Source organism: Gymnoscopelus braueri (assembly GCF_963280865.1).
Source record: "Gymnoscopelus braueri genome assembly, chromosome: 3".
NCBI lineage: Eukaryota > Metazoa > Chordata > Actinopteri > Myctophiformes > Myctophidae > Gymnoscopelus > Gymnoscopelus braueri.
The window spans coordinates 24,543,616-24,569,531 of NC_137612.1; the positions used below are offsets into that span (position 1 = coordinate 24,543,616).

General features: G+C 42.5%; 2 protein-coding genes across 2 annotated transcripts; one reads left to right on the forward strand and one right to left on the reverse strand.

The window, feature by feature from the left end:
• Positions 1-303: 303 nt before the first annotated feature.
• nmur3 (neuromedin U receptor 3) lies at positions 304-2,106 on the forward strand (the record flags this gene model as incomplete). Its single annotated transcript, XM_080423484.1, has 2 exons — positions 304-1,093; positions 1,676-2,106. The coding sequence occupies 2 exons, from the start codon at positions 304-306 to the stop codon at positions 2,104-2,106; spliced, it is 1,221 nt and encodes a 406-aa protein (XP_080279610.1).
• A 3,942-nt stretch (positions 2,107-6,048) lies between these two features.
• lactbl1b (lactamase, beta-like 1b) lies at positions 6,049-22,951 on the reverse strand (the record flags this gene model as incomplete). Its single annotated transcript, XM_080424162.1, has 7 exons — positions 6,049-7,027; positions 7,664-7,769; positions 9,954-10,201; positions 11,665-11,822; positions 12,618-12,724; positions 19,374-19,536; positions 22,892-22,951. 7 exons carry the CDS (start codon positions 22,949-22,951, stop codon positions 6,049-6,051), a joined length of 1,821 nt encoding a protein of 606 aa, XP_080280288.1.
• Between the last annotated feature and the right edge of the window lie 2,965 nt (positions 22,952-25,916).

Below are 25,916 nucleotides of genomic sequence, written 5' to 3' on the forward strand. Positions count from 1 at the left end.
TGTGCATGCACAGTTTTGCACACCAGGGCACTTATAAAGAAGAATATTTTTTCTTCATTCACTATTGGAAAGTGAAAACCAAGCAATATGTTCTGCTATATGGGCCTTTTAATTTTCTCCCCCCCTCCTCTTCACAGGTCTTCAATATTGAATGAAAGCATTCAGAAATAGTTGCAAGATGTTTTGATATCTCCAGTCACTGTTGCACTCTCCCGGGAAAAAGTGTCTGCCCTTAACATGGATTCCCTCCTACAGAACTCCTTATCAAACATCTCAACCTCACATGAAACATTCCACAACACCATGGTGTCTCTAAACACCACAGGCAATTACACCAATGACCTATCGATTGAGGACCTCCTCTTTCAAGCACTGGGTCCCAAGCGGTCTCCCTTCTTCCTCCCTGTGACACTCATTTACCTGCTCATCTTCCTCACTGGCTTGTCTGGAAATGTGCTGACGTGTGCGGTGATAGCCAAGCACAAGAAGATGCGCACTCCCACCAACTTGTACCTGGTGAGCCTGGCCGTGTCTGACCTCTTAGTGCTGCTTTTCGGGATGCCGCTGGAGATCCATGAGCTGTGGCAGAACTACCCGTTCCCCTTCGGCGAGGGAGGCTGCTACTTCAAGACCTTCCTCTTCGAGACGGTCTGCTTCGCCTCCATCCTCAACGTCACGGCCCTGAGCGTGGAGCGATACATGGCCGTGGTGCACCCGCTGAAGACCCGCTACCTCTCCACCAACCAGCACGCCAAACGGGTCATCAGCACCGTGTGGGTGGCGTCCATGGTCTGTGCTGTCCCCAACACCTCGCTGCATGGCATCTTTTACCTGCCAGAGATGATGGACGAGTCAGCCGTGTGTTCCGTGGTGAAACCTGTGTGGGTGTACAACTTGGTCATTCAGATCACCACAGTCTTCTTCTATTTCATACCCATGACGGTGATCAGCGTACTGTACCTGGTGATGGGCGTGCACCTGAGAAGAGAGAGCCGGCAGCCAAGCGGGAGCTTGGGAAAGAACTGCAGCTCCAGCAACAGGTTTAAGATTCACGTGGAGCATGGGCGGAGGAGACAAGTCACCAAGATGCTCTGTGAGTCTTTCATACTATGTATGATCAACACGATTTGCCATTTAGTCAAGACCTTCCCACAAGGGATTTTTTAGCACTGCATGCATTCGTAATTAAATCTATTTGTAAGGTGTAAAGTGTTTTTTCAGGCGAAACATGTACTATACTTGCAGTGTTTTCTGATTTCTTTCTATCCAGAGACATTGCCTGGCATGTCAATTCCAATGAAATGAACCGTGATAAAAACACTGATAAGATAAAAGGAATATATTATTGATTATTTGGATAAGACATTGGCATTCTGAAGAGACTCTCTTTGCTGTAGTGTAAACCCTATAGGAATGAACAAGAAATCATTAACAAAAACTGCATCCAACTTGATTCCAACATCCAAGTAGGGAACTTGATAAATGAAAAAGTAGTGTGTGTATACACAGCATACAGCACATCCTCAAATTTGTCCTTCCTTCCTTCCTTCCTTCCTTCCTTCCTTCCTTCCTTCCTTCCTTCCTTCCTTCCTTCCTTCCTTCCTTCCTTCCTTCCTTCCTTCCTTCCTTCCTTCTTTCCTTCCTTCCTTCCTTCCTTTCCTCTCATTCTTCCCAGCCATTGTGGTGACTGTGTTCGGGGTCTGCTGGGCGCCCTTCCACATTTCCCGCCTCCTGTGGAGTTCCATCAGCCAGTGGACAGACCTGATGCACTCCATCTATCAGTGTGTCCACATCCTGTCCGGTGTGCTCTTCTACCTCAGCTCTGCCGTCAACCCCATCATCTACAGCTTGCTCTCCACACGTTTCCGGGAGTGCTTCCGTGAACTTGTGTGCTCCCACAGGGAACACAGCAACTCGGCTAAAAACAAGCCACCCTTCCCCAAGATTATGCTGGGCCACTCTGGCCAGAGTACCAGAGCCCAGGTCAGGGGTAAAGACTCCAACTCATTCATTCCTCTGCTCTCTCCTAGCATGTCTTTGAGCCTAGACGCTACAACCCTCGCGTGTACATGCGAAGAGCCTGCCTCCATAACCTCTTCGTTTTAAACCACAAATCACTAATTTAGTTGTTGCATTATAAATAAGCTAATAAGCAGATGAGGCCTATAGCACACATTATAATTGTCTCCGCCAGGCCGAAAGGCATGGCGAGAGAGTATGTTTTACCCCCTGTCCGTCCGTCCGTGTGTGTGTGTGTGTGTGTGTGTGTGTGTGTCATTCTGTCATTTTGTGGACAGCTAATCTCTGGCACCGTCGGCTTGATCGCAGCGAAACTGTGCACACACACTCCCTGGAGGCCAAAGCCGAACTTCTGCTCCAAATTTTTCACATGGGCCTTTTATAGCGCAACCAGGAGGCCGATTTGTGCAAAACACATTTTTGAACAGTACTCCTACAGATTTTGGCCAAAAATCCCCCAAATCGGTACACAGTATCTCTATAGTCATTAAAAGAAACGGCTCATTTCAGATTTTTCATATTCCATCCTGATTGGCAAAAATTGTCTTTCAAAGTTTGCAGGAGTACTCCGTTTCGAACAAAATGCCTCAAATCATGAACACAGCAATGCAAATTTTGCACACACATTCCCATTAGGCCGAGGAAGAAATGCCATTTGAAAATGTTCAAATCAGCCTCATGGTGGCGCTGTAACAGGCCGATTTGTGTTTTTACCTATAACTGCACCGATCAGTGTAAAACTTTGTATGCACACTCTCTAGAGGCCAAGGAAAAACCTTTGCCCTGCATTTTTCACATTTGCCTTTTATAGCGCCACCAGAAAGCAGACTTATGTAAAACTTTTTTTTGGATATTAAGCCTTCATATTTGGTCCAAATTTCACGCAAATCGGTACACATGATCTCTATAGTCATGTGATCAAGGCGGATCTGTTTGATTTTTCATATTCCATCCTGATTGGCTAACATTGACATGTAATGTTTGCAGGAGTGGCCCGTTTTGAACAAAATGTCGCAAATCATGAACGCAGCGTCCGATGCGGTGAAACTTTGAACGCACATTCACACTATGTTGAGGAACAAATGCCACCCTTTTAAAACCTGCCACCAGCAGGTCAAATTTAGCAAAACACATTTTTAGAACAAAATGCCTCAAATCATGAATGCAGTGTCCGATTGCCGTGCACGGCCTAGGAATAAATGGCACCCTTTTCACATTGGCCTATTATAGCGCCACCAGGAGGCCATAATAACCTACCTGACCTGGCGGAGACTTGTGCTCCGAGGAGCACTTTTTCTAGTTATTACATGTAATTATCATTGTATGAGGTGGTGGCAGTTGAACAACAAACTGAGTCATTTGGCGTATTATCCCTGTGTGATATTGTAGGCAGTGCTTGCTCATTCTATGTTCTGTATTGTACTATTACTACTTTATTCTTAATACTTATATTCTTAATACTTATAATACTTTATTATTAAAACTATTATGTAAGATGAGCATATCTGATCTACAGAAGGAATGTATCCCAGAATTGTATGTGTAGGCTAGAAGTGTACTTTGGTTCTTACAGTAATTGTCTGAATTCCTTGTTGGACAAGCAACATTTATATTAACATCTGTGTTTGTCTGATAAGCAGGGTTGCATTGGTCATGGGACGGCCTAACACGCCGTGCAACAACCTTTTTGAACAGGAGCACGCGCAGGCACATGCATAGATTTAAAACAACTTTAAATTCACACCTCAACAAAGTTAACAAAGGCTGCCGACCGCCGATTGTCACACCAGCATGAATTAACATAGGATTAACATATGAATGAGCCTAGATGCATATCAATTGTCCATTGTGTGACCTGTAGTGTAGGTGTTAAGCGACGAGCGCGACGTCATTAAAACAGAGTGCAACCACTTTCCAATTCACCAATGCAACACTGCTGATTAGCCTGAGTGACTTGACTTGAATGTATACTATTAATGTGAGCTTTGCAAGGCATTGCCTTTTGTTTGGGTTGTTGACAGACAAGCTCATTATTCCCCATGACTGCCATAATAAAGCCTGTGATTTTGCATAACATAAAAGCTAAATTTGCTATTATAAATGCTATTTATTTCAAATTTTGTTCAAATCTGAACTTTGTTTCTTGTTACTTTCATGTTTGAAAGATGGTACCCATCTTGTGCATTACATTACATGTACGGTATATACTTGTTATAACCAAGCTTCAGCATGAACTTAACTGTATCTGATATTAATACAATAAACTGGAACATATTCAGAGAGTTAACATACTTGCATGTCAGTGAAGTTCCATTCCAGTCATTATCATAACCTACAGTACTGCATAAGACTAATGTCTATATGACAATGAAAAGTGTTGCATATTTCGGCTTTCGGCTATCGGCTATCGTTAATCCCACATGATGTGTTGAATACAGGAATTTTATTTGACAGGAACTACAGTATAGGTTTTTTTATTTTATATTTTGCAGGAAACAAAGGAACTATGCTAAACTATGTCAGTTGCTCTTTTGAAGTAGATTTTTCTGGCGACAAGACACACAATTCTACACAGTGTACCTTTAAAATCGTATGTTAAAATTGGTTTAAGGGAGGATCAGGCGGGCGGGCGTGCGGACCACTTTGTCATGCTCATGTCACTATGACTTAGCCATAACCATATACTGTAAGGTGTTTCGAATGCAGCTACGCCTAAATATGGAGTGCTGTTGTCTAGCCTCAATGTGTCGTCAAAAGAGGGCATACCCATATATGGGCATATACTGATGACATCAGCGATCTCCATATATGGGCATAAAAGGGACAAAATGGATTCAGCGCGGAAAAAAATGCGTCTCGTTTCGCCATTTTAGCGCTCCTTCAGCAGCAGCTGCTTCAAAATTTGGGCGCTTTTCTGCGATAGTTCTGTCTTCTTTCAATTTCTCCACGCCGTTTGGTGCCCCCCCAAGGTTGGTGCCCTGTGCTTCAGCACCTAAAGCCCTTCCGTTAAGCTGGCACTGCCCCTGACACTATGACTTAGACATATTGGTTGGATCGGCGGTGTGACGTAGGTGTGAGGGCTGCATAGCGGCCTGAACCTCTAGTACTCCAAAATCACCAACATTTTGGACACAAGGAACTGGATGAAGGCATACATTCAATTAAAATCAGGCTTTTTACCATCGACGAAGTTCACTAATGCTAAATATGTTAGTCTGGTACTGTGAACAGTACTCTGTCTAATCCTCTCCTGTTGGACAACCCAAAGCACATACTGGTACATGCATCATTGCTGTCATTGGACTAGAACCATGTGACATCACTATTTAAAAAAACAGACTTTATTCATGTTTTGGCGTGAACACTTGGGGATATCTGGGGCCATCAGTCAGGGACACAAACACAACTAACCATTTTGTTTCTTTACCGTGTGTATAACAAATATCCCAGGCCAGATAAATAAGCTAAGGTGAAATCATAGTTTGACACTTGAAAATATATGAAAATGATCACCTACTTTACTGCAACATAGCAATAGAGAAGTAATTTTTTGTCTGTTCTCTCCCACCCTAAAGGACGAGCTCCAGGACAGGTCTGACAAGGTAACATACTGTAAGAGAGTTAATATATATAATATATAAGAGTTAGTAAATATAAAGGCTGGGGAAAGACGAGCACTTTGCCACAATATTGTGAATAACTTCAGTAAAGACAGGCATGACAAAGGTCAATGAAGATCAGTATGAAAATTATTATTATAAACAGCATATTATTTAACAATTAAATCAATCTATGTACTGTATTGATAGTACAAAAGATTACACAAATGAGCAAACAGAATGCATTTCCTGCCGGTGGTCTTCATTATGCAATACATTGCATCTCAACACAATTCTGCCAGGAACTGGCATGTCCTCCAATATTTTCTGTTTTATCCTTCTTATTCATTAAAGTCATTTTACTGTACATGTCCCAAAGAGACACACAGTGTATTTCTTGGCTGTTTAAAGGCAGGCTTTATACAGAAGTTCAGCTCGAGAAGGAGGGCCTTCGGGCTATTCTAACTACATTATATGTATTCAGTCCCGGTGCGTCAAACCCAGGGGACACACCCCGCTTGTCAAACACATAAAAGTTAAACAGTTGGCCATCCTGGGCCTCCAGGGAAACAGAGGCGGTGCTGACCCGTAACACACAAGGGTACTCCTTCTCAAACACCACCCTGAACACTCTCTCCACCAGGTAGTTGAGTTTAATTGTCCTATACTGCTCGGGGATCAGTTCCTCGATCTGTGGTCCGAACTGCTGCATGATCAGAACACCGTCTGATCCTGCTTTAATCTCATAGAAGGTGATGTTGCTGTAGGTGAAAAAGCCAATGTAAGGATCTGGGTTCGGGGGAGCAACAAGGACTTTCTTGGCCTCCCTGAAGGCCTTCTCCATGGCCGGGATGATGTGGCCATAGGCCTTGGCGATCACATCGTGGCTCTGCGACCTACTGCCCGCCATGAGAACCACCAGCCCCAGCTTCATCCGGGGCACCAGCGAGAAGGTGGCGGAGTAGCCGTCCAGATCGCCATCCTTGCGCACGACCTCGTACCCCAGCTGCTCGTTCACCTCCCACGGCGTCCCTGTGCGGTTGGCAAAGTAATCCTTGTCGCACCTGAAGAGCGGGGTCAGCATGATCTTGAGCGTGTCCGGCTCCAGGAGCTTGCGGTGGTAGGCGCCCAGGAGCATCATGGCCAGCTTGGCAAGGTCTGCCGCTGTTGAGAACATCTGACCAGAAGGCCGGTACCAGCCCAGGTCATAGAGAGGAGCAGGCTGCCCGCTAGAGTACACTCCCACCGCCATCTGGCTTTGGAGCCCTGGGGTAATGTCGAACCCACTATCCTCCATGCCCAGACGGTCCAGGATGTTGTCTGTGATCCAGCGCTGGTAATCAACCCTGATCACTCTCTCAGCCAACACATGAGCGAGCAGGGAAAAGGCCAGGTTGCTGTAGTGACACCTAGCATTGAAAGGGAGATGGAGTGACAGAGATTTAATGCGACACAATTTCACGGTAATTGATATAACAATGGATCAGAAATGGAAAGGTTGTCATATGATAATTTGGTGCTCAAACTGTAACTCCATAAACCAGATGGCTATACCTGACAAAGAGACAGTACTGACTGTTTTTAAAGCTTATGGAGTGGTCACATACGTATATTTTCCCATACATGTTCACACAATAAAAATTGTGTGGTAATTGTGATTACACTGAAATCATCAAAACGTATCGTCGCTTTTGGGTGAAAATCTTGTATGTCCAAAACTGTTACTTTTCAGGAAATGGGAAAAAATACCTGTGTTCCAATGGGTCCAATGTAATTATGTGGTCACAGTTGTTAATACTCGGGTAATATATGTAAAAATCCATAGACAGACTTAACCACTTTCACTTAGATGTTTTTTCAGTAATAGCAAAAATATCAGATCTTGTATATCTTATATATCATATTGTATATTTTTGCTGATTTTGTGTGACAGCCTTGGGTGACAATGTAGGGCATTAATTGTTGAAAAAAATGAAAATCATAAAAATGTTAATACATGGAGATACAAGGTTTCTGCCCGATAGTGACGATATCAGAAATCTTACTTTGTGCCCGGGTCTGCGACTAAGACATCATCTTGCAGTAGATTGATTGCAGATTGTGTTTTTCCTTTCCACAGCAGGTTTGTGGCCCTGAGTCTTCTGGGTAGACCTGGGATTGATTTTGAATACAGATTATTGCACCACTATTAAAAGCTCAGAAAATAAAATGAATGAAGCCTCGTGAACAAACGCTTTGATAAATCTTGACACGAAAAGTGTTTTGCCTCCCTAATTGTTCCTCATTTCAGTTCAGCATATTTGGGGGAAACTGGACCGACATGGCAGTGGCAACAGACTTTGTATTTTCCGGACTGGAGAAGTGGTGAGCTGGCTCGCAGTGGTGGAAGAAGTACTGTACTCAGATTTTTTACTTAAAGGTAAGTGATATTACTTTGTTAAAATGAGTGTTAAACAACTATATATTTTGATAGTAATCATTGCTATCTCAAACAGTGGTTCTCAAACGTTTTTATTTCAAGGGCCCCCATAATTCAGAGAGTATAGAAATGGAACGTGTCCATTTGGTTCCATTTGTACACTCTCAGAGTTACAGATCAGTAAGGGTCCATTTGGAACCCTGAAGGTCCCTGTGCCCCACTTTGAGAACCACTGCTATAGAGTGTTTGTTCAGTAACAGGAGTCTCTGAATGGGAATCAAGGCAGTGGAGAAAAACAGCATCAAACAGCATCAATCTCTTGCAACCCACCTGAAAATGTATTTTCTGTTTAAAGAGCTGGAGAGATGGGGGAGACCCCTGTTGAACGAACACTCTTTAGCAATTAATACTCAGAACATAGGACTTTAACCTTTTAACAAAAAAAGTTTTCGTTTTGACCAAAGAATATCACTTACCCTACATCGTAAATGTAGCCATACAACAATGTAGAAACACTAGTAGAGAATAAAGTAAAAGGCCTGTATTAGAAAGTTATTAAGTACAAGAGTACATTGTCATAAAAAATATATTAACAATTCCAAAGTAAAAGTATTCATCATGAATGGCCCATTGCACAAATGTTTGAACTTTGTTTCTAAATTTGTCAAACCTTTTCAAAAAAGCAGATCTAGTCACATTATACAGTATTCAATATATACAGCAAGCACATTAATAAGTAGTTTAATGATGTCCTGCCATGAGCCAAACATAACAGTAGGCCTATATATCTAATAAACTGTCCAATCAGTAAGCATTTTATGAAGGAGAAATCAATATGGAAATTATGCCTTTAATATTTGTTGGATACATGTAAAAGCATTTAACCTTTTTCAAGTGTGAGTTAGAATGAGTACAAAACATGTTAAAATGTCATTATCATTATCATCATTATCATTATCATTATCATTATCATTATCATTATCATTATCATTGTTATTATTATTATTATTATTATTATTTTACAGCTTGATGGATTCATGCAGTACCAAGGGGAAACAGACAAGCATAAAGCGTAGTTGTGTGCTGCTGATTTACAAACAGTTCACCCCCTACTGCACCTCTCCTCCCACACTGACGAAAGGCGAGTCCTCAAATTACCAAACACACGCAGGTGGTGAAAAACACTCAACTCCATGCCAGAAAGGGTCAATTCACCTGTTTGCTACACAGTCACTGACCTCATGCCAATCTGCCTGCTCCAAAATAGAGTCCTTAGTGCCTAGTAACAGAGAGGAGCTTCTTCAGATAAACAACTTGGACAAGGTGAGCCGACTGCCAGATCGTTTTTTGGTGGCAAATATGCTGTTTTTCTCCACTGCCTTGATTCCCATTCATAGATTCCTATTTGTGAGCTGCCAGATACGCCATGTACAACCAATGTAGTAGCTTCACTGCAGTAACTGCCATTGATTTCACGTCTAGTGTTAAGTAGGGGTTGAGTTGAGTGCATAGGGAGCAAGAATACCAAAAAAAGTTGCGTATTATTATAGTCTACTATAATGTTAATTTACTTTTATGCTAATGTTAACTTCAGTTGAACATGAACTCAATTATTTTTAAATTGCTGGATCCCTGTAGTCATAGTAGAAGTCTCCTTTCATACATTTATCCTGAATCTGTCTCTCAGCTAGTTACAATTGCTGACAGCTGACTGAGGACATTTTAATTATTCCAAACAGTTCCTCTTAATAATAGAGCCAAAGTGTGGCAGCAGTTGGAGCATGTAGTAACAAGTATGACTTCTGCAATGACTAGTAGCCCAGCACTTTCTAAGATCTGTAAGGTCGCCTACTAAGACGTTATTGGTGCATCTAAGAACGACTACTAGGCTTCTCATTGGCAACTGGTGAAGCTACCTGAGAGCTGGCTGGCCATCCTCCGCAGGGTGACAGAGGAAGAGCGGACTGGAGCCTCGCCACTGTCCAGAAAGATCAGTCCGTCCGTTACGTACTTTAGCTCTGCGTCTCGTGTCCTTCCCAGTGGGTTTTTAATAGTGAAGTTTTCAACATACTTCTCCAAAGGGTCGTCCAGGGACCCTATCTTACCATCCTCCCACAATCTGTACAGCATCAGTGTTGGGAAGATTTTTGAGAGGCTAGCAATTCTGAAAGACATAAGGAAATGAATGGGAAATGTTTCTAAAAGCAAGCAACCACCAACATTAACAGAAAATGTTAAAGAATTTGGTCACTTTCATGGGAAAACTGAAGAAAGAAGAAGAAAAGCAGGTGGTAAAATCTGCTTTTCTACCATGTAGTGAAATCCATCAGTAGTAAATTAATAACCTTGAAATTAATCGCACATGTGGTCCGTAACTAAGTACAAGTGTCACATGGCTTGGCTTTTGATTGATGCTATAATCATTATGCACCACTCCACATGAATAAGCTGAAAAGAGCAGTGATCAAGAAGATGATTTTAGACAGGGTCTGTTTACTCATCATGTGGAGTATGGAGAATATGCAATATAATAATGTGCAAACATTGTTTTACATGTTCTGTCTGTGGAGTGAACAGTGGAAACCTAAACAACAGCACTGGTAATCTGACTTGCTCGCTATGGGGTTAGTCCTATAGTGACGAATTGGGCAGGGAAAATGACAGAGCTGCTTGGCAAAGGTATAGGCAACCACCCAGGAACCCCAAAAGCCAAAAGTCCCATAAGAATTTGAAATCAACTTATGTCCCCAAAACATACACAAAAGTAACCTAAAGGGTGGCCATATTGTAGCTAAATGGGTAGAGAAACCACCTGGGAATCTATCTATCATAGTTACTATTTAGGATAGGTAAATGCAATGGATACATTTCATTTATGTGCAAATGTACAGTACAGTGACAAAAAATTGCCAAAAGGAGAGGGAACAAAATTATTATTATATTCGTGGACATGATAGTCAGCACAAGTGAACTAGAAAGGTCTGGTCAGTAGAGTGCAAATCTCAGCCAGAAGGCATGCACTACAGTATATATTATATGCCATCCTATTAATAATAATAAGGACATAATCAGCATGTTCAATGTCCTACCTTTATCCATATCATATTGTTGCCCCAAATTGTTGAGGTCTGAGATATGGAGATAAGGTTGAAAAAACGTTTTCCTTTAAGAGAAAAATAGCTAAGTCACCCTTTAATTTGCATTTATCATTGAAAAGGTGCCTTCATTTGTTTTTATCTGTATTTTTTATTTCATATTTTAAGAATACATATAGTGTGATTTTTTTTTAAGGGTGACTGTTTCATTTTGGAACTATAAATGTACTACACCTAGTTACTCAGTCACTTATAACAAACTATAGGCTTTCAATGGTCACACAATCAAAGAGCTGCTCTTTGATGAGAGCTGCTGATTGCTATCAACAAATCATATATCTGTGTAATGATAGTTGTCCTTTTATTGATCTAAGGTGTATTTTTATATTTATTTGTTTAAATTGTAGGAAAGCAGCAGCGCCAACAAATGAGGGAAGACACAGGGAAGCAGATTCTAGAAGGTTAAGAACTCTTCATAGTTGTAGAGAATAACATAAAGGTTATTCTGCTATTTAACTGTAATGTTACACACCTGTAAACTGTGTACTCATTCGGTGGGCCTGAGAGAGGGTCACTTGCGTTCCTCTTCCCAAAGTTACCAGTCCACAGAACTGTGTCATTAAAGATCACAATGGCCGACAGAGAGGGAAGACTGGTGGGGTTTACAATCTGACGCAGTAGTAAGTCCACCTGAAAGGTTTCAATGGATCACATAAAGAAAACTATATTAGGTAAAAATCTTAAAACATTTATATTTTAAATTTGGGTTGAACCCCTTAGAGATTACATGCTCTAAAGGGTTATCATTTGTAAGTAAAGGTCGTTTGAAAACTTAAAACTTGGAGCAGCTTAGTAAGTAGAGATTAACTTCATTCATTCATATCTCTGACAACAGAAGTATGGCAAAAGGGACAGGGGTTGTTTTCATAATAGTGGCTATATAATGAAACAAAATTGATAGATGATGTGAATTAGCCGTTTTATCCACTTTAGCCATATAGGATCCATTTGGTTCCATTTGTGCACTCTCGGAGTTGTAAAGGTTTGTGTGTTTCTGGTAATATCATTTTCCACAAATTTTCATGTCCATGGCAAAGATAGAATTTTGACAAAAATGTCCACCACAAGCCAGCATGTTATACTTCCATCATGCATATTCATCCACAAAATGTCTGATGCAACCCTATTCCTCCTATTGCTCCAGTGGGCACTTAGTTGTTGATGTCTCATGGTTCATGGCTGATGTACTGTGAACACTGTTGGGAGATCCCTCCAGACGGGAAACGGAGCTGTCGTTCAAACAGAAATGTACTTTCTCATCAACTGGCTCTCTAATCTCCTCCTGTCATCTGGAGCTGCATTTGGCGTGAAGGATTATCACAGCCAGCCAGGCCCATACATCACCACGTCTTCCCGCTTCCATTGTTGGATACATGAATGGGAAGAAAAAAGGAACAGATCTGCAGTCGGAGCGCTCTCTCTCACCTTCTCCAGGGCCTCTTTGAGAATGGGGATGGGATGCTCCAGGGGGAGAGGCTCAGGGAAGCGAGGGCACATTTTCTCTGATTTGGTGTTACGACCCATCTCTTCATCTGGATGGAGGAGAGAGAAAGAAAGAAAGAGACATGGAGGACATGAGGAGCATTGGAGCACTGTTTGAAATTCCAACTTTATATCTGAGATTGAAAGATGCATGACATGATGCATGTGCTGGGCAGGGGGTACATTAATTATTGATCCATGCTGCCACACAACACTGTAGGCCTATGTTTAGCCATTGTGCAACTAAGGTGAGATTCGTTCCAGACATGCTGTGAATGCTGCGACGAATGCATTTCAATTACCTATAGCTACTGTAGATGGACAGTGTGCATTAGTATTACCATCATCACATAATATGAAAAGAAGGATTAGTGCTTCATAGAAGATCTAATATGATTGCCATGGTGGGATGCAGAGGCTGAATATGAATGCTAATAATATTGGTCAGAATTGGTCAGAATGTATTGAAAGGATAGCCCCTTGAGATGCAGCATCTCATTTTAGAGGGGGTCCTAGAGAGGTAACAGATCTGAGAGAAAGAGGAAGATTGTTCCAGTCAAATGGAACTTTGTAATGGAATGACCTGCGTCCAACTTCAGAAAATATTCTTTTGGGAACAGTAAAATATGGATGTTGTCAGGGGCGTAGCACCAAATTCTGGACCCTGGGGACAAGGATTCACTCTGGGCTCCCCTATGATTTTTCTTTAAAAAAGAAATAAAAATAAAAATGTCAACTGGGGCCCTAGTAACTCTGTCCCACTTACCCCCCACCCCCCTGCAAAGCCCTGGATGTTGTCTATATTCAAGGTGCCTTTTCAGATTTGAACAATAGAATGAGACCTATAGGCCCACTTGTGCAATGTTTGAATTAAAGAAAGGATGTATCCATTATACAACAGCATTTGTCTTTTCATTGTATGTAAGATGATGTGACTGGCAACATAAAATGTCTACCACCATTTCGGGGTGGGGAAATACATTACATTACAGTCATTTAGCAGACGCTTTTATCCAAAGCGACTTACAATAAGTGTATTCAACATAGGTAGGGAACGAAAACTACTAATCACCAGAAGTCTTTTTAGTGCATTTTCTGCAAAAACAAGCAACCAAGAGTATACCGAGCGCTAAGGTAAAAGTGCAATATATCAGCTACCTATTTCCTTAAACAGATGAGACAAAATAGCTAAGTCAAATGAGCATGAGCTAAAACAATTCAGTGTATCGACTAAACAAGATCCAATAAACAATACAACAATAGAAAACAAGCGTTCGTACAACTAGTTAACAACAAGTAGGTCAGGCAGAGAGGAAGGGTAGTGTTTCCTGAAGAGGTGGGTTTTCAACCTGCGGCGAAATATGGGCAGTGACTCTGCTGTCCTAACATCAGTGGGAAGTTCATTCCACCACTGTGGGGCCAGAACAGAAAAGAGTCGTGACCGCGTGGATCGGCCAGAAGGACCCTTGAGTGACGAGGCAATCAGTCGCCCCGAGGTGGCAGACCGAAGTGGTCGGGCAGGGGTGTAGGCATCGACCATAGCCCGGAGGTAGGAAGGAGCTGTTCCTTTCACTGCCCTATAGGCTAGCACCAGGGTTTTGAACTGGATGCGAGCCGCTACGGGGAGCCAGTGTAGAGAACGGAGAAGGATGGTTGTGTGGGAGAACTTGGGGCGGTTGAACACCAGACGAGCCGCAGCTTTCTGAACAAGCTCCAGAGGTCTGATGGCAGATGCCGGAGCACCAGCGAGGAGGGAGTTGCAGTAGTCCAGGCGGGAGATGACGAGAGCCTGGATGAGCACCTGGGCTGCCTTCTCCGTGAGGAAGGGGCGATTCCTCCTGATGTTGTAGAGGAGGAATCTGCAGGACCTTGTCACTGATGCGATGTTTGCCGAGAACGTCAGTTGATCGTCCAGGGTCACACCCAGATTCTTCGCAGTCCGAGTTGAGGTCACCACAGCATTATCAATGGTGATGGCCATGTCTCGGTGTGGACAGCCCTTCCCCGGGAGGAACATCAGCTCGGTCTTGTCCAGGTTGAGCTTCAGGTGGTTTGTTGACATCCACTCCGAGATGTCAGCCAGACAAGCAGCAATGCGTGCCTCCACCTGGGTATCAGAGGGGGGGAATGAGAGGATCAGCTGGGTGTCATCGGCATAGCAGTGGTAGGAAAAGCCATGGGAGTGGATGACAGCACCCAGAGATGTAGTGTAGAGAGAGAAAAGAAGAGGACCCAGAACCGAGCCTTGGGGAACCCCAGTTGTGAGTCTGTGTGGTTCTGACACAGACCCTCTCAGCATCACCTGGTAGGAGCGACCCGTCAGGTAGGATGCAAACAGGGAGAGTGCAGAGCCTGAGACACCCATCCCCTCGAGGGTGGAGAGGAGGATCTGATGGTTCACCGTGTCGAACGCTGCAGACAGGTCCAGGAGTATCAGGACGGAGGAGAGAGAGTTCGCTCTAGCGGCATGGAGCGACTCCGTCACTGCCAGGAGGGCAGTCTCTGTCGAGTGACCCACTTTGAACCCAGACTGGTTGGAGTCCAGGAGGTTGTTCTGGTGGAGATAGGAGGACAGTTGTTTAAAGACAGCACGTTCGAGAGTTTTAGATAGGAAGGATAGAAGGGAAACCGGTCTGTAGTTCTTGATCTCAGAGGGGTCAAGTGTCGGTTTCTTCAGGAGGGGGGTGACTCTGGCAGTTTTGAAAGTAGAGGGAAAGTAGCCAGATGTCAGAGAGGTGTTAATAAGGTGGGTTAAGAAGGGAAGAAGTTCAGGTGCAATAGACTGCAGCAGAGTGGATGGGACCGAGTCCAGAGAGCATGAGGTGGGGCGACTAGAGGTAACAAGGAGAAGGACCTCGTTAGGGGAGAGGGGAGAGAAGTGGGATAGAGAGGGGATGGGGGGGGGAAGAGGAGTAGATGAAGGTAGAGAGGGGGGGGGGTGGCAGGCAGACGGGTGTGGGTAGTGCGCAGGGCACCAGCTGGGGGAGGAGGGAAGGAGGATCGGATATCGTTCACCTTCTTGTCAAAGTGTTTTCTGGTCTGATCCAGGTCTCAGTCAGAGCAAGGAAGTTAAGGGAGAGCAAGGATGCGTAGGCTGAGATGAAAGCAGATTTGCCTTCCACCACAGCCGAGTGGCAATTCCAAAGCCCTCCCGTTACCACTTGCTCGACGTGAGTTGAAAGAGTAGGATAGATGAGATTAGTTATGTCGCGACATCTGGGTGTAACCCAGTGTTTGTGCGACCACCAGGAAGAAGAGAGGACAGGAATAGGAAGAAAACACATTGTAGATCACTAAACATATACTACTATACACTACTATATCTATCACACTACTATATATGTCACAAATCAATGATACAGCGTATCGTTCATTGACTAAGTCGGACTTTGACAAAGTCGCCTGTCGCCTTTGTTCGCCTGGCCTTAGTTTGCTGGCCGCCGCTTACAAGCTGACGCTTTCAGCTGGTGGTATAAGGCCACTTCAACTGATTGCTAATCGGTCTGCCAGGAGTGCTGGCTAAACCACACACTTCACAAGGCAATCAAGTGGGCTATACAGGGTGAAACTACTTGTACTACTACAAAGTGCCAATAGCCTACTGCTTGAAGCACACAAACAATAAAACTATAAACTACAGACTACCACACAAGCTAATAATATAATACTAATAGAAAAGCACTTAAGGTACCACTACTAGCAGCTTGCTAAATAACAAAAGAATGCTGCTATACTCAACTACCAGAGGTCAGGAGCTCTGTTCACTTCAGATGTTGGTTACACACTGAAGACAATACTCTCAACCTGGCTACTTATCCCTTGAGCTGTGCTGGCTAAACCACACACTTCACAAGGCAATCAAGTGGCCTATACAGGGTGAAACTACTTGTACTACTACAAAGTGCCAATAGCCTACTGCTTGAAGCACACAAACAATAAAACTATAAACTACAGACTACCACACAAGCTAATAATATAATACTAATAGAAAAGCACTTAAGGTACCACTACTAGCAGCTTGCTAAATAACAAAAGAATGCTGCTATACTCAACTACCAGAGGTCAGGAGCTCTGTTCACTTCAGATGTTGGTTACACACTGAAGACAATACTCTCAACCTGGCTACTTATCCCTTGAGCTGTGCTGGCTAAACCACACACTTCACAAGGCAATCAAGTGGCCTATACAGGGTGAAACTACTTGTACTACTACAAAGTGCCAATAGCCTACTGCTTGAAGCACACAAACAATAAAACTATACACTACAGACTACCACACAAGCTAATAATATAATACTAATAGAAAAGCACTTAAGGTACCACTACTAGCAGCTTGCTAAATAACAAAAGAATGCTGCTATACTCAACTACCAGAGGTCAGGAGCTCTGTTCACTTCAGATGTTGGTTACACACTGAAGACAATACTCTCAACCTGGCTACTTATCCCTTGAGCTGTGCTGGCTAAACCACACACTTCACAAGGCAATCAAGTGGCCTATACAGGGTGAAACTACTTGTACTACTACAAAGTGCCAATAGCCTACTGCTTGAAGCACACAAACAATAAAACTATAAACTACAGACTACCACACAAGCTAATAATATAATACTAATAGAAAAGCACTTAAGGTACCACTACTAGCAGCTTGCTAAATAACAAAAGAATGCTGCTATACTCAACTACCAGAGGTCAGGAGCTCTGTTCACTTCAGATGTTGGTTACACACTGAAGACAATACTCTCAACCTGGCTACTTATCCCTTGAGCTGTGCTGGCTAAACCACACACTTCACAAGGCAATCAAGTGGCCTATACAGGGTGAAACTACTTGTACTACTACAAAGTGCCAATAGCCTACTGCTTGAAGCACACAAACAATAAAACTATAAACTACAGACTACCACACAAGCTAATAATATAATACTAATAGAAAAGCACTTAAGGTACCACTACTAGCAGCTTGCTAAATAACAAAAGAATGCTGCTATACTCAACTACCAGAGGTCAGGAGCTCTGTTCACTTCAGATGTTGGTTACACACTGAAGACAATACTCTCAACCTGGCTACTTATCCCTTGAGCTGTGCTGGCTAAACCACACACTTCACAAGGCAATCAAGTGGCCTATACAGGGTGAAACTACTTGTACTACTACAAAGTGCCAATAGCCTACTGCTTGAAGCACACAAACAATAAAACTATAAACTACAGACTACCACACAAGCTAATAATATAATACTAATAGAAAAGCACTTAAGGTACCACTACTAGCAGCTTGCTAAATAACAAAAGAATGCTGCTATACTCAACTACCAGAGGTCAGGAGCTCTGTTCACTTCAGATGTTGGTTACACACACCATACAATATAAAACTGCAAAGACTGCTGCTCCGTTTACCCTTGTGGCACGTTTTTAGCCTTATACACCAAAAATAGCAGATCTACAAACTCACAACGTGTCGCAATGCAACGTCTTGTGAGCTTGTAGAGTAGATCTGCTATTTTCGGCACGCGACACCAGTAAACACTGAGAACTAGTAATCCATTTCTTACTCGTGAGCAGAAAGAACCCCAGTAATTGGATTCCATTCTCACCTAAGACAGCCATCGTGAAATCTTGAGACTGAGATGCTAATTGGTTGTGAGGGTTGTAAGTGTATACGGTACATACATTTGTTTTTTTAAGTGTTTCTCTTGATGTAGTATATAGTGACCTTATTCCTGGCCACACCCACTGTTGGCCTGGCCATGCCCACTGTGGGCGTGGCCAGGTAGGGGAGGTGGGGAGCCCCATATCAATGAGTTTCCTGTTTACTGCTGCCATGTCTGCTTATAATAAGCAATTTGGGGCTTTTTTAAAGTGTAGTTGCTTAATTGGGCTTGCTTTCAAATGTTTTTTAAACCAGTGGTTCCCACATTTTTTCATGTCAAGGACCCCCAGATTCTGCTTCAATGTGCTGCCCCAAACATGCAAAATATTCTGGTGGGGTTTTCTCTCTCTCTGGGATGGCCCACTGTCTATTTAGGTGGGCCACATAGCTTGAAACTATATACAATATACAATGTACCTTTACTGTAGAGGCTATAGCATCGTAGGTGAATAAATATGTATATTAAATATTTGTTTTACAAACATATTTTACATAAACATGTTACTGATGAGGCATCAAACACATTGGTACAAACAAAATGGACCCTTCGCTAAGCCCCACCCACTCCACTCTGTGACTGGTGGTGCGAAGTTAGTCACACCCAGGCCTGGCAAGCTGTGCTTCTCACCCATTGACTTGCATGTTAAATGACGGCTTTTGCCCTTATAAATAATCGATCATTTCAGGAGCAAGAGTTTCAAAATCTCTAAGTCAACAAGGCCTGCAGTAGGCTATGCACTGGAAAAATGCGCATGACATTATTTCAATAAACTAAAAACATGGGAAACAAATTAAAATATTTTGAATATTTTTGAAACATTTTAACAACACAATTCTTGTATGGGGGTCCCTGGCAGCACATATTTTCAGATGGGGGTCTGCGACTCTGCGGACAAATACATATTAATAGAAACATTGTACTGTATTTACTAAAAATATAATGATAAGCTGAAATACTGCTGACTGCCCCAACCTCACGAGACACATTCCTTGTATGTGTAAACATACCGGGCAATACAAACAATTGTGCTTATTATAATATGTGCATACCTGCCAATAACTTGGGCAGCTGGTACTGCCAGAGGAAGCAGCCTGTCATGACCAGAGACAGCAACAGGAAAAACACCAGGCCCAGCTGGGTCCACTTCACCTTCATCTCCTTGGTTTTAGTGAGACCTTCAGTTTCAGCAGGTGCAACCACAGCAGGAGCTGGCTGGAATATAAAGAAGTCACACACCCACGCACGCAGGCATACAGGCATACACACAGACATGTAAACATTCAAAGATGCACACACACACACACACACACACAAACATACATACACACAGACACATGTGCTTACACATGTACACACAGATAGACAGACACAGGCATACAAATGCAAACAGAAACAAGGAAACACTCACACACACGTGCACGCACGCACACGCACGCACACACACACACACGTGGAATCTAGTCTACTTACCACCTGATGACAGCAGTTTGACAGATGAGAGGAGGGTGGACTGGACTGCCAATGAGCCAATGAACAATGCTTTTCCTATCACTGAATAAACATGATGACTACCCATTCCACATCAGGTGGAGGCAAATCCCATGTTTGCGCACTTGAAGGTCTATGATGATGGTTTCCCTGGCTAGGAGAACGGTGCAGACATGAACTCCCATCCCTGATTCCTCACTGACAGCCACCATAATCCCAGGCCCCATCAGCGCAAGTCTCTTACAATTCAATTTCCTCTCCTGCAGCCACGAGCCCGTGACATCATAATCCCCAGATTTACTCCACCAAAGCCCAAGCTGAGTGGGAGGGGAAAATCTTAATCTCTACTTAATCCCTGCAAATCAATTCACTTCAGTCCAGTTATGCCTGTTGATTCCCTGACACTCAGTCACCCAAGCTGACAAAGGTGGCGCACTCTCAGTCAACACAAGAAATGGCGGGATGTTGTTATTATTGAGCAGGCGGTGGGGTTTTTGGCCAATTTAGCCCCAACGTACAGTACAGTACAGTACAGTACAGTACAGTACAGTACAGTACAGTACAGTACAGTACACAGCAAAATCATCAGTGCTAATTGTGTGTTAATCCCCTCCTTATAAATGGACCCAAATGGACCTGTAAGGGTTCGTTTTAGAGGCTCAAGTGGATTTACATATTGACAGATGATAATATTATCTGTGCATATTATCGGCAGTGTTCATACACTGCAGTCTTCAAATTCTCTACTCCACAACCGGAAATACACAACCTCCCGATGTGTTTCTATGTATTTTTTCTGTCTTCAGTCACGTGTTTATGTCTAGGGATTTTCAATGCTGCTTGACAATGCTGACAGACTGTAACGTATGGGCCGCAATTTGTGTCCATCACTATTCACTGCTATAGCTATTGACAACCAAATTTATGTGAATACAGTCCATCATGCAGAGGTCAATCTGGATGCTTACTGCACAGAAAGATCCTCAGTTCATTTATCTCTGCAAGTGTAAAAATGGTGTGATTTTTAAATGTGGCAGAGGCTATGGCTCACACAAACTAATTCTCGCCTCCCATCTCTCAGTTCTATGGCGCTCTGACAACCTGCAAGCCCAACTGTAAAACAAGTGCTATAGGCATTTAGGTTTGCATTCATGGGGATGCGTTTTAGAGCTTTATTCACCATGTACAATAAATGTCCACCAATCAGACTTGATGATATTGATACAGATATATAACTTCAAAGTCAAGTAGGACCCATTAAAGGGATAGTTCACCCCCCCCCCCCCCAAAAAAACTATCGATTAGTCACCCCATGGAGACTTGAATTCATGGATATTTTCTTGTTTTTGTCGCATAAGCCAATAATTTGATGACCAGCGGACTGGTATGCAGCGGTTCTGGTAGGAGATACAAAGGAGACTCTTTGGGTCTCCTACCGGAAACGCTGCTGGTCAAATTATTGGCTTAGGAATGCGACCCAAAAAAAAACCTAACCCTAAAAAAAAGAAATCCATGAATTCAAGTCTCCATGGGGTGACTAATCGATAGAAAAAAAGTAATTTTGGGGTGAACTATCCCTTTAAGAAAAAAGGTTAATGCACATCACTTTGTACTGTGCTGTATACGCTGTGTATACAATGTATATATACACAGTGATTTATTTTATTTTATTCTATTCCCTTATGATTATTAGCCTGCTGTCTTTTTTATTACCATTAACAAAAATAAGTTGTACTCTTATGTACCTACACAAGATGTAATAATACAGACCATTTTGACCAGGTACGAACTACGTCTGATCACCGCCTATCACCAGGCTGGCCTGTCAACTGGAACATTTTACCTGCAATATGGATGTTTTTTTTTACTTCTAAAGATAGTTTGCACCTTATGTCTATTTATGCACATACATAGGCTACCTGCCGCTATGTGGACCTAACAATGTTTTACCAATTTCACACCATATGCTTAACCTATGTACATACTGTATCTGCTGGTCTTGCTATGTGTGTATGTTTATATTTGTAGATATCTTGCTCTTTTTATGTTCTCTTTGACATGCTTTTTAATTCACCCACTTCTTCACATATGTAAACCAGTGATGTGACAATAAGGTTGATTCTGATTTTGATTTGATTTTGACATCACATTCTGATATGGTTAGGTTCTTGCTTGTTGCAGTATTGACTGTCAATACAACCATGGCATTGGAAAACGTAGCAAATAGGTTTACTGTCAACGCTTTTATCAATGAGAGGTAGCAAGAGGAAAAAAGGATGTACTGCCAGAGCTTTGAAATGTTCTCGGTCTGCATTTTCAAGATTTAATGAAGGGCAACAACATTAACACTGTTAAAATTGTTGCCATTTATACAGGTTACCAGCTTGTTTTCCTAATTGTTTTCTGCTAATTTCAACCCCTTATTGAATCAGATGAAATTAGACCTCCAGAGATGGGATAGCTTGCCTCTATCTTTAGTGGGCAGAATCCAATCTGTTAAAATTGTTGCCATTTGTTCCAGCACTGTCACAAATGAACATTGAATTGTTGTTCACATGCCCGTAGCTCCTTCCCCAAAGAATCAAAGATATGAATAAAAAAACATGCTCATGACCTGGCGTACAGTACACTCCCCCATTAGCACCGTCATTTAGCTTACTCATAGGTCTAGGAATGGTGGCCATGATGTGAAGTGCCCAGGGCTAAGTAAGGTCATTGATGGATGGGTCTAATGATGTGACATGGGCAGAATAACGTGTGAAAGCAGCCTGGGGCTGATCCTGGTTGTGTAAGTCCATGATAGCCATGGAACACAGCAGCTGGCCCTTTTCAGTGGTGTCAGGACATGACATGGTAGAGCACTAAGGCAAACACCAACACACACCAGCACACTGACACTGGCTGTACACAAATAAACACTCTCTCACACGCACGCACGCATGCACACACGCACACACACACACACACACACACACACACACACACACACACACACACACACACACACACACACACACACACACACACACACACACACACACACACGTTGTTCATAAAGTGTTCATAAAGTGCATACTACCTGTGCTTGGACCCCATCGTCTGACGTTTCTCTGAAGACTTTACTTCCTGTCTTGCCCATGGCCTTACTGCACAGGCTACAAAAAACAAACAACAAAAAAAAAACATGTTACTAAAATCTATCATATCATACTGTATGCTATTTGTTGCATAACTAGCATTTATTCAACTTTTGTAAGAGAAGTGAAAAAAGGACCGAATGGGTGAAAAGCTAATAAGACATATTTAAATATAATAATCACTGGTATAATAACAGCATACTTCTCTTTATTACTATGACATGGGTTACTGTACGTTCACAATCATACAATGTTCTACCAATAACACTAAAGCTTGTAGCTCTTATACCTCTCATTAATATTTTGAATTAATTTGATGACAATGGTAACAGGGTTACATTGAGCTGACAGGAACAGAACAGGGGACACGTGAGAACAACATTCCCTTTACAAAAACACATCGTGTCTGGAAAAGATTTTTACAGCTTAAAGACCTATTACAGATCCACAACAGAATGTATGTGCTGGGGACAGTGCCCTTCTCAGACCTCAAAGCATATCGCAACACTACGCGCTGTTAGCTTGTAGATCTTTCATTTTCACTATTTGATGTACAACAAAGTATTGTGGGTGTTAAGTGGTTAAGGAGGAAATGGCTCTCCATATTTGGCTGCCATAATAAGTATTTGCAATTATTTTACTTCTTTATTTTGGTTCTTTATGTTTGCATAATTATTTATGCACATTTGGTTTAAGTTATTAGAAGTATGATTATGTTATACCGGAACCTGTTAGTAGACCTGGAAAGCCAATACATTCTTATACCCTTCAATCCGGGAAAGCAACTGTGACATTTTATGTTGCTATGTATATAGTAACATGACATTTTTTTATTATTATTAAATAAAAAAAATATGTTTTTCAGAAAACTTAGGTTAGGTTAGGCGTTTTTAAAATCGGCCTCGGGTCTAAATGGGTTAAATGCCCGGAGCTCCTTATTATATAAGGCATGGCTGGGACTCGAACACGTTAGTGGTTGCACTTCCTCCCTTTGAAGCAGTCGCGTAGCCACGAGTGGGCATACGTAGGCCTGGGCCCACCCATTCGTTATTTCTGCCCACCCCCCCAAAAAATGAAAAAAAAATGAAAAAAATTATATATATATATATATATATTTTTTTTAAATATAATATTCAGCCATTTTGATAACAGTGTATATATATAGGTATCCGAAATCCGTCACAAACCCGTGGGAAAAGTGTCTAAAACCGCTATTAACCGCACATTTTTGCGCGTCAGCAACTTCCGAGGCCCAGCCTCGGCTAGCGTTTTGGCTACGCCACTGCTTTGAAGTGGAGATGCGGGAGAAATGTGTGTTTGTCCTGAATCTTTAATGCCTAAAGTGAATATTAAACATTATATGTGTTTGAACGTTTGGTTGATGAAATTATTTCGTAGTGGTTGAACTTCCTCCCTTTGAAGTGGAGATGCGGGAGAAATGTATGTTCTCCTGGATCTTTAATGCCTAAAGCGAATATTAAACGTTATATGGGTTTGAGCGTTTGGTTGATGAAATTATTTTTATTGCCGTTTGTATTGCTGTGAGTCTGTTTGTGAGTACTTTACTTGGGGGCTCTATTTTTGGCCGAAGATCCTATACCCACTATTTGGGGATTTAGCATTGTGCATTTGATAGACATAAGTATCACCTACATGTTACTGATTATAGAGAATGTTATATTATTGTAATCCAGTGCATTAATAAACTCATCAGTATGCAGAACAAGCTGTGTCATTTTTGACTACTGGAGGGAGTGTTACAGTAGTTACAGTATACTGTCTATGAGCACGGTTTTGCTCTTGACTACGAGGGCAGCCTTACATCCCAAATTATATTTAGGCTATGTACTTTCAAGGGCCGGTCTTAGATCTCTTCTCTTCCTGTTTTTGTCCTTCAGGATCCATTCTGTCATTTGTTCATTATTAGACCATAGTATAGCTATGATCTTCAACCGAGATATCTACATAGTGTTCTCCTTCTAATCTTGCTACCTAATTGAAGCCCGGTCCGGCAAGCCTGTATTTCTGCGGACTACTAGATCAGAGCCAAGCAGTTCTCTCCCAACTTGCTACAAAGATTGCTCATGGCTTTGGCAAGGAAACCATCTACTTTTCCACCTTCACATGTATGTCTGTCCACTTCTAATAATCACAAAATGTTTGCCAATTTTCCCCATATTGTAGCCTGTAGGCGGCGCGCATTGGAATACCAAAACGCTCGCCCCAAAACACAGTCGCCCCGGGGAAAATCCGGCGGTATTCACCTAGTATTCCTAAAAGTAACCTCAGTAAACTATGCCTAACCTAACCTTATTACTAAACGTAACCAAAGTAAAATGGTGCCAAAACCTAACCATATTCCTAAACTTAACCTCAGTAAAACTATGGCTAACAGTAAACTAAAAAATAAATACAAGAATACAAGAACCGCTGGACCACGGAAAAAAATGGGGGCGAGTGTGTTTTGGGGCGAGCATTCCGGTTTCCAACACAAGCTGTCACCCTGGCCGGTAACCGGTCAGGTGGGCACCAAAACCATCTGGGCACTACGGAAAACTGGCCACCAAAACCATCTGGGCACTAGGGACAACTGGGCACTAAGGACACGTGGGCACTAGGGACATGTGGGCACCTGGTCAACTGGGCATTAGGGACAACTGGGCACCAAAACCATCTGGGCACTAGGGACATGTGGGCACCTGGACGAGTGGGCACTTAGGGGTGGAGACATCTGGGCACTAGGGACATGTGGGCACCTGGAGAGGTGGGCACTAAAAACCATCTGGGCACTAGGGACATAAGGGCACAGGGACATGTGGGCACATGGACAACTGGGCACTATAGGGATTGCCTTGGGGAGGATGGGCAGGCGGACAAACCACATCGTCAAGCTCATGTCACCATGATCAGACATAATATGGACTTTCCAATGCAGCTACGGCCAAATATGGACTGTGTTGTCTAACC